The following is a 9625-nucleotide window of genomic DNA, read 5'->3' on the forward strand; positions in this document are numbered from 1 at the left end:
TTTTGAATGCATTTCAGCCAGAGAGAAAGAAAGCATTAGCATTTGGCTCTTTGAATCATTTTTTTTTTTAGCCAAATTAAAAAATACTGTAGTAAAGAATCACCACAAAAAAAAAAAAAAAAAAAAAAAAAAAAAAAATCACATCTGGCCCCCATGCTTTTTAAATTTCTACAAAGAACTAGAGTGCTCAACACGTTTTAGAAAGCAAGGTAGCCTTTTGTAAAACTTTTATTCTCTATTTTATTCTGAATTTCTCTCTCCTCTCTCTATTTTATTTGTATATATATATATAAACAAAAGTCATGATGAATATTTTAATTAGATATATAAGAAAAAGAAGTTTTATTTTATTTTATTTAAAAAAATTTGGCTAAAGTTTACAAAACCACCTATGAATGTCATAGTTTCAGAAGCAAGGCTTTTTAATTGATGTGGGTGTGCGAGTTGATTTAATTTATACAATAAAAGATAAGATAAACTCAAAACAAACTTTAGTAATACATGAAGTAAGTTGCAAAATGTTTGAACAAAAAATATTACACGATATTGATTCCTAAGTACAAATTAACGAAAATGCAATTACAAAACTCATTATCCTAGTCACAATCTACCAAAATATTACAAAAAATGAAAAAGTATTATAGATAAGACCTATATCCCCTAGACTAGGTTCAGAGGTTAGATTGGGAAGGTGTGGAGGCACCTACCTTACTTGGTCAAATAACCAGTCTTGTAAGATTAAATGACCAATATAAATACAAATGTTCTAATAACAACATGTTACCTGAGCTTTTTTTTTTTGTAGAAAAAGTTGTAAAAATGTTGTGAAAATAGGACTATAAACGAGCCGAGTTTTGTCGAGTAGTGAATGTTCAAGTTTGGCTCGATAGCAAAAATAGAATGTTCAAGCTTGACTTGAGCTTGATACAAGCCTACAAATAGTGTTCAAGCTTGAGCTCGTTATAAAGTATAAAAGCTTAAGCTTGAACTCGGCTTGGCTTGGCTTGATTCATTAGTCAAGCCAAGCTCGAGCTCAATATCAAGCCCGAACTCAAGTTCGATATCATGCTTTTAAGCTTGAGATCCAACATAAATATATTATCAAAGCCTATATCAAGTTTATTATCTAGCCTATTTGGTTTGAATAAATGGTCTCAACTTGTAATTAATTAAAGTTTTAGAAAGATATGAGTTTACTTGTCAAGCTCATCAATTTTATTACCAAACTCATAAATAAGCCTAGGCTTAACTTGTTTTGTTACTTTTGTATTGAGCCTTGATGTTCACGAGCTTATTCATGAACAATATTTTTTTACTCGGGCTCGGCTCGTTTATTAAACAAGCCTAAAACTAAAGCTTAAGTTTGCCTTGTTTATAAACAAACAAACATGAACGAGCTTTTTATCGAGCCAAGCCCGAGCTGTTCATGAATGGGTTAGTTCATTTACAGTCCTATGAAAAAGGAACAAATTAAATATATTGTAAAAATCAAAACAAAATTATCATAATATCTATGACTAACATCAACCATAACCTATTAAATCCTTAAAATCAAGATAAAATACATCTTTTTTTTTCCAAAGAATTCAATCCAATCACAATAAATTTAAATCAGGAAAGACCATGCTAAACATCAGAAAGATACGAGTTTAGGAATCGCCTGCATGCACACCCTCCTCCATAGGTATGAGTGGAAAATTCTCCTTTGCTAATAGTTTTATCAGATAAAGCTCACGAACTCCTTGATGGTTGCCAAGACCTTCTGTTAATCACTGGATCCACAGACTGTCCCCAAGGCCTCCATGGAGTAGTTGTGTTGTTGTTGGTGTTAGATACTGAAGTGCTTGAATGTTGACAAAAGATGCTGAGATAGTCGGTATCTGAATTAATCAAGTATATGAAAAAAATTTGAATGAATGTGGGAATGAAGGACTGGTGTTTTGAATGGAAGAATGAGTGTTTTTGGTAAAGAATTTCATGGGTTTGGTGGGTGTTCTTTGAGTGACTTCTCTAATAGAATTTATGTAGAGTAAGTTTAGAGAGAGATAGTCACCTTCTTTTTAATTAATGATTTCCACTATTTATAAATAATAATAAATATATATATATATATATAAACATTTCTGAAGTTGGGCAAGAGTCTACAAGTGACAATCATTCACTTAATTAGACACATGGCAGGAGTCTGCAGTTGCTAGTCGGAGCGGGAAGCTTGAGTATAATGTTTATATACTTGAATGGTGTGTAATGTGATTTTAGTTCGTATTGCAACAATTTTTTATAGTGTATTTGCCTTTTGGGGTTTCATCCTTGGAGTATTTTTACCATGGTAGTATTTTCTAAAATGGTTTTCACTTTGTCCACAAATTCTTATCTCTAGTGTGATAGTATTTTTTTTTTTTAAGAGATAATTATAACATGCTGCTAACTCCGCAGTTTGAATCTTTTCTCCCCTAGACCCCCAAGTACTTTGTACATGAGGATGTGTCAATTCAGTTACAAGACCTATGACTTTTCGAGAAATAATTTAAAACTTTAAATAAATTAAAGTTTTGTAGTTAAGACTTAAGTCGTTGGGTCAAAACCGGTTTTTTACTTTTCAAGCAATAGTTAGGTCACTTACGTCTAATTTCAAACTCTTTTATCATAGATTCTTTACAAGAAATTTATATATTCAATCAAATCCTTTTATTCTTAATTACGTTATAAAAATTATAAAGAAAAAAATTACCAAGAAAGGATTATTATAATGTTAATTTAAATTTTTATATTTTTTTTCTACCTTTTTAATGTAATAATATATGACCATCGCGCACTCTTGGCGTCATGATCACTATATAAGTATAAATGCTTATAAGATGTAGAGGAAAATGGTCGAAATTCAAGTTTCTAGAAGAAAATTTCACACATACACTAAAATTATGCTAAAGTAAAATTTATATCTTGTATAAAAAAAATAATAATAACGTATGGAAACTCACTTAAAACTATTTAGAGTTTTTTCTATTCTCTAACAAATATTATAGTTACTATATATATTTTTTTCTATAATTTAATTATTAATATAGTTATTTATAACATCACATCCAACGATCGGTCAACCTCGATTAGACCAAAAAATTGAGGACCAATTTTCATAACGCCGTTTTTTCTTTTTTTTTTGGCTGAGTGATTTTTATAACCCTGCCCCAATGGTTTTTATTTTAATTGATACAATAAACTGTCAAATGTCTCTTTAGAGCCTCTTCAGTATGGCTTTTTTTCAGCTTATTTAATTTATATATAATATTTTATTTTAAAAAATTCTATATATAACTAAACTTTTGCTCAAATTATGTTTCAAGTCATATAAATAAAAGTATATCAAATGAGCACTTATTAGTCATTACTCATGTGACAATAATTTAATCACAAAAAGTATAATAATTGTTTTTTAAAAGCACACTCACCCTCGTTGAATCCATTGTAAAAGCATCCATATCAACAGATGCAAAGTCTTGCAAAGTACAAAAAATCTTTCATTTTACACATTTTGACTAAAAAAAACACCCACATCAGTGGGTGTAAAACTGTGCATAAATGTACAATTGCTACAATAACCGTGCATATATGCACGGTTATTGTAATACTTGCATTTAATATTTTAGTAATTTTTCTCTCTCCTTATCTTTGGTTGCTCTCACTCTCACCTCACTCTCCTTTTTTCTCATTTGATCAAATCATCAAACCACCGCCGCCAATCAAATCATCACCTGATCAAATCATCTCTTGCCACCACCGCCCTGATCTCTCACCGATCGCTTAATCAAATCATCAGACTAGCAAATCATCACCATTAAACCTTCACTGATCTCTCGTCGTGCTTGATCTCTTGCCAATCGCCACGAAGACCTCTCCGATCGCCAATCTCCTTTTGTTTCTTGTTATTTCTCATTGTTTTATCAGTGGGTTTTCTAGTAGAGGGGTTGATCTCGCTGCTGCCTCGTCGATCATCGTTGCTATCTTTTTTCTTTGTTTGATGGTTTTGGGATTTTGGTAAGTGGATTTTGATGGTTTTGATTAGTGGGTTTTGATGATTTTGATTAATGGTTTTGGGATTTTAATGGGTGGGTTGATGATGGAGGCTGGCTTGATGATAGTGGTTGTATGGGTTGATGATGGAGGCTGGGTTGATGATCGCCACAACTCTGATCGTTATGGTGGCTAGGTATTGAGTCAATAATTAATATTTTATTAAATAAATGTATAGAATAAATAAACTGATGTGAGTATTTTGTAAAAGTGGATGGATAAAATAAAAAAAATTATGTTTTTTCTTGCAAATGGACAAAAATTATGCATCTCAAATACGGATGCTCTAATGGTGCCCCATATCTACTTTTAACTACATTCATTGCATCAATGCGCTAAAGATAATGTGCTAAAGGTAATGGACCCAAGCTTTGTTTTTGTTCAAAAAGTCACCCTACAGTCCCAATATACACGTACCACTGACAATCTATCATGTATACCGTGTTTTGTGGATTTAGGTTTAGCCTTTAGACCCCTTTGCTATGACTTGCTTTATATATATATATATATATATTAAAAGCTTAATAAGCTAATATTTAATTACACATTTAATCCTCAACCATTATCGCATGTTTCAATATAAATTTTAGTACTCGTCCTTTGAAATATTTTATTTTTAATCACTTTTCTTTCTTATAGATATGATAGAATTAAATTTATCATGTTCACTCTATAATTATTGCTCTTTGGCATTCTAACTAAATTAGTATCTCACCATTCATAAAGTAATTAGAAGTTTAGGGAGAAAGTGTTCTAATTGCAGAATTAGCAGTATATTGTAAATATCTTTAAAAAGAAATCGTCAATCTAAGACAGGATTTTACGTAATTAACCCTTTTTTTTTGCTAAATACTAGTTGACCCAATTAAAACCCATTATTTTAGTCTTTGTGCGTATAAGTTTGTGTCAAAAAGATCCTATACTCAACTCGAAATTATAGCAAGAGTTACCTTTAGACACATGTATTTATGACTATATGGGATTTTTTTTTTTTAAGACTAGATTGAATTTTTTTTTTAAATACCTAAGCTAAGATTGAAATTAAAGTTTAACTGTACTTTTAAACTTTTATTTGTTAAATTTCTCAAAAAAAAAAAAAGTTTTAAAAGTACAATTAAACAACTACAAAAAAAAAAAAAGAGTATATTATATCTCCTTGAAGACCAAAATAAACTCAAACAAGCAAACAGGCAAACAATAAAGTGGAAAAAACAGCGAAGCAACAGCAAGTCAGCAATGCTGAGGCCTTGAGCATCTCACCCATAACAACAAAAAGTAAAGTTCAGAGGAGAGAGCCAACCTCACATGGATGACAAAAGTAGCAGAACAACAAGCAAGTGATTGTACATATTTTCTCTCTTTATTTTTTACTTTTGCTATGATTTTTCTACGTCGTAAAGCTTTCTCTCTCCTCCTCTCATTTCCTTGCATTTGCATGTCTGGTTCTGCATATTGATCACTTTGCATCTTTATGTACCCCATCAGATTAAGCAGAGGAAAGCTGGCCCCACCGACTCAAAAATGTCCCTGTCCCTGTCCCTGACCCATGAGAAGCGTTTGGATTCTGAGGGTGGAAGTGGAACTGAACAAGTGAGAACTTATCTTTGAGTAAATTTTTTAGTGTTTATTCTGTTTTATTAGGCTTGACAAAACGGTCCAAACGATGTTGGGTCCAAATTGAGGGGTTAATCTATTGTCACTTGACCCAAAGGCTTAAGGGTAAACACACACCCCAAAAAACAAATTTCAGTTGCTTTTGGGGATATGCGTAAATATGCATAAAGTTGATATCAAAAAAAAAAAAAAAAGGGTTTAAACTAATGAGTTTAGTCCAATTATGTTATATTTATCTTTCACTCTTGTTATTAACATCTCTTGTTATTAATATTTTATGTGTGACTTCAATACTTAACTAACCACACTCGCATATGAATATTCTAACACAGTTAAATTCCGAGCTTAAGCTATTATGAGTATGATGATTATTCTTTATCATCAGTCCCAGACACCTTTGGAATTTTATGGGATTAACAATTAATTTATTTAAAAAATAAATTGCAAGCTTCTGAGAATATAAGGGACTAATATGAAGTATGAACCCTGAGCCAGGAGGATGCATGTTATAAAAATCAAGCCTAGTATAATTAGGCACTCACTTTGATTGATGGTAACTAATGTCTGTGTACTCCATAGCTTTCTGTTAATTTTTCCTTTAGGACCACACCATAGTCGGCAACAGCAATCCGACCTTGTATACCGTGATAATTGGAGTTATTATTCCCACTTAGGTTGTAATTCTTGACAGATTGTGACTTCTCAATTGTTTGAACGACTAGGTAAGGGATGTTCACCTTATGCATAAACTCACACCAGAGGAACAATGTGAGACTTCCTAAAAAGCGAGAAATTAATTATGATATTAGGGACCAATTTGTTTGTTTTTTGGCTCTACATGCTCGTTTTGTTTGTGTATTTGTGGCATAGAACTATAGAACTAAGAAGGGGTGTTGGAGAGTCTCATATTTGTTTAGTATACGTTTTGGTACGGGTTTATTTTCAAATTTGGTCACTTCACTTAATTAAGTTTTAGGGACGTGTGTTAATTTTCATGGTCTAGATCTGTTTTCGTTTTGCTTATGATTTTCAGATAATTAAGACATAAACTTGGTCATTATAACAACATGGAGTCTATCCACTGAAAGCCCGCCCCCATAAGTTGTGCCTAAGTTTTTAAACTGAGTATGGTACACAACCTGCCATAATGTACCTAACTAATATACCAAAAGCCCCAAAATTGATGGTGTGAGCCAATAAGCCTTATAGCCTTTGGACTAGAAATTGATCTTGTAGACATTTCATAGAGATCGTCTTTTATTAGATCTCTTTTATATATGTCTCTACTGCCACATCTGAATTTTCCAGTTCCTTGGTTGGTTTATATGGAATAACTGCATTTCATATAATCAATTGACATATTGATGGGAAATATTTATTTTGTGAATTATGAGCAGGTGTTATCTGTTGTTCCATGTAAACCCCGGAGGTTGGTTTTTCTTCTTTCTTCTTGTTCTTTTTTTTTTTTTTTGGGTCATTAAAGTCAATGCCTAAGAGAACAAAATTCTCCTTTTGCATTGATGCCTTTGTAATTTACTTAAAGCTTTAAAGAAAATGGAGCCATGGTTGAGGTCTTATACGACCGCATGGAAGCCAAGTCTTCTGCCTTGAAGCAAGCAATGGAGGTTCAAGCTAGTTTGCCAGTGGAATCTCCTAGTTTTATCAAGACTTTGGTAAGGTCAAATGTTACTGGTGGCTATTGGCTGGTAAGCTCAAAACTCTATCCCAAGGTCAAGAATGTAACAATAGCTGGGTGCCAGACAGATTTGTTTCTGCTAACTTATTTAATGGCAGCGTCTTCCAGCACAATTCTGCAAAATGCATTTGCCAAGGCATGATATAATAGTTATTTTGGAAGATGAAAGTAGGGAAGAGTACAAAACAAAGTATATTGCAGAAAATGCAGCGTTGAGTTCTGGATGGAGAAGATTTTCAATTGCGCACAAATTATGCCAAGATGATGTTCTGGTTTTCCAGTTGATTGGGACTTTCAAGTTCAAGGTAATTATTTGAGTCTCTTAAGTTGAGTGTATGTTTATCTTTGTCCATGTATATAAATGACTTATTGTTCATTGTTCCTATATTATACTGGTTTAGATTATAACTTGTTTTATTGCCACATTTTGGAAAGGAAGATCCTGGAAGAAGTATTTCATTTTCACACAGCAGGATAGCCATAAGAAAAAGTACACATCTATTTCAAGAACAAACCCCTAAATCCTTAAGAGGTTCCTTGAATCCACAAGGAGAACTATTCTAGAATCAGCCAAAAAAAAGAGAGAATCTCTCTCTCTCAAATTGTATTATTGAATAACTTGCTTTCTATTAGGCTGATCACTATCTTATAGGAAGAGATTAAAGAAATCCTAAGGTGGCTAGAAAATCCTTAAAGAAAACCCTAATTCGTGTTAGGTATGAAATTAGGCTAAAAATTTGGAAAATCACTAAAAAAGGCAAAATTGAGAAAATTACATAAACTAATACTATGAACTCTAGTAAATGTCCTAGAATTTATAGGACTGTATTGCAAGTTTATGACTTTTATTTCAAAAGTTGTAACAAAAAGAAAAATGACCATAAATTGCAAATTCAATAAAACAGAGGTGTAAAAGATGGAATTTAGCTAAAAAGCAGCATAGGTCATGACTGTAGTGAGTTTTACCCCCACGTTGATTCCCTTTTAGATCACCAACTTTCAAGCAATTTGTCAGTGGCTCCTAGGATTTGTACTAGAGATACGGATTCCTTCTATTATTTTGCCTTTTATTTTTTGGGTCTATTTACTAAAATTCTATTGCAAACTCTTAATCTGTTTTCCTTAAAAAAAAGAAAGATATAGGTTAATTGTTGCCTCCCATCTCACTCTCATAGGTATACACGGTGAGACTGAATGGTTTAGCTGGAGTAGATGGGCTTTTTGGCCCTTCAAATTTAGATGCTTGTGCAAGAGGAAATGATTATGGTATGGTATTTTGTTGCTATGTTCTACTTCTGAATTTGTGACTGCCCCCATAATTAACTGATGGCACACTCTTTTTCTCCTTGATGTTGAACTTGGAACAAAAAAAGAAATTGAAGACAAGAAGATCAAAATTCACAAAGACACTACGTATTTCGACCGTGTTATGCAAGACATTTTTGGAGAGACTATTCAAATAAACAACCTGAAGGATTTAGATACTACTACTAGTTTTATGAATGCAGCAAATCAGTATGAAAATAGCAGAAAAAATCTTGCCTCAGATGTTCTGTGTGGTCTAAGACTTACAGGGTCAATTGCTAATTTTAAAGAAGTTAATAGCATCAGCGGTTTCACCATTCTTGTGAATGGCGAAACCATAGACTCCCAGTTCTCAGATTACCAGAGGGTTAAGTATTATGATCTCTGCTGTTCTCAGAATTCATTTCTGCATGACAATCTGCGCAAAAATATTAATAGCAAGTTGGCTGCTGAAATAATTTCTGAGACTATCAACATTGTGGATGCCATTAGAGCTTGTGAACTTTTGACCCCTGTAGCTGATTTTGAAGACTGGGATAATACTTTGAAAGGCTTTGAGCTATTGGGCATGAATGTTCAGTTCTTACATGCTCGAGTGGCTCGGCTGATGAGCATTGCTATGGAAGCAGCGGCAGTCAAGGACCCTCAGAGGAAATCAAAAGTTAGACTAGAGCAAGCTCATGCAGAAGAAGTAATGGATTTTCTCAAATTGAAGCTCTCGAAATTAAAGAAAACCAAAGAAAGACTTGACGATGAGATTGAGGCTTTGAAGGTGAATGTGGTGAGGCATGAGATTGTGTTTCAAGAAGTAGTTAATGCTCCATGGTGAGAAGGTGCTTTTGAAGTTATATGTGTATATATGGTTGTTTTGTGGAACTTGTTAGCTTATGTCACAGGAAGAGATTAACGAATCCAAGCAATGAGAAGTATCTCTAATAT

General features: G+C 32.8%; 1 protein-coding gene across 1 annotated transcript; it reads left to right on the plus strand.

Annotated features, from left to right (window-relative positions):
- Positions 1-7235: 7235 nt before the first annotated feature.
- On the plus strand, positions 7236-9625 carry LOC112024418 (B3 domain-containing protein Os01g0234100). Its single transcript, XM_024057053.2, has 4 exons — positions 7236-7391; positions 7480-7686; positions 8557-8647; positions 8755-9625. Exons 1-4 carry the CDS (start codon positions 7248-7250, stop codon positions 9513-9515), a joined length of 1203 nt encoding a protein of 400 aa, XP_023912821.1. The 5' UTR covers positions 7236-7247; the 3' UTR covers positions 9516-9625.

Source organism: Quercus suber, unplaced genomic scaffold (genome assembly GCF_002906115.3).
Source record: "Quercus suber isolate HL8 unplaced genomic scaffold, Cork oak 2.0 scaffold_266, whole genome shotgun sequence".
Lineage (NCBI taxonomy): Eukaryota > Viridiplantae > Streptophyta > Magnoliopsida > Fagales > Fagaceae > Quercus > Quercus suber.

Excerpts from the sequence above, each read along its gene's own strand:
- LOC112024418 (XM_024057053.2), top strand. The coding sequence starts at position 7,248 with ATGGTTGAGGTCTTATACGACCGCATGGAAGCCAAGTCTTCTGCCTTG. Across the intron at positions 7,392-7,479 it reads TTACTGGTGGCTATTGGCTG|CGTCTTCCAGCACAATTCTG; the intron begins GTAAGCTCAAAA and ends ATTTAATGGCAG. Across the intron at positions 7,687-8,556 it reads TTGGGACTTTCAAGTTCAAG|GTATACACGGTGAGACTGAA; the intron begins GTAATTATTTGA and ends TCACTCTCATAG.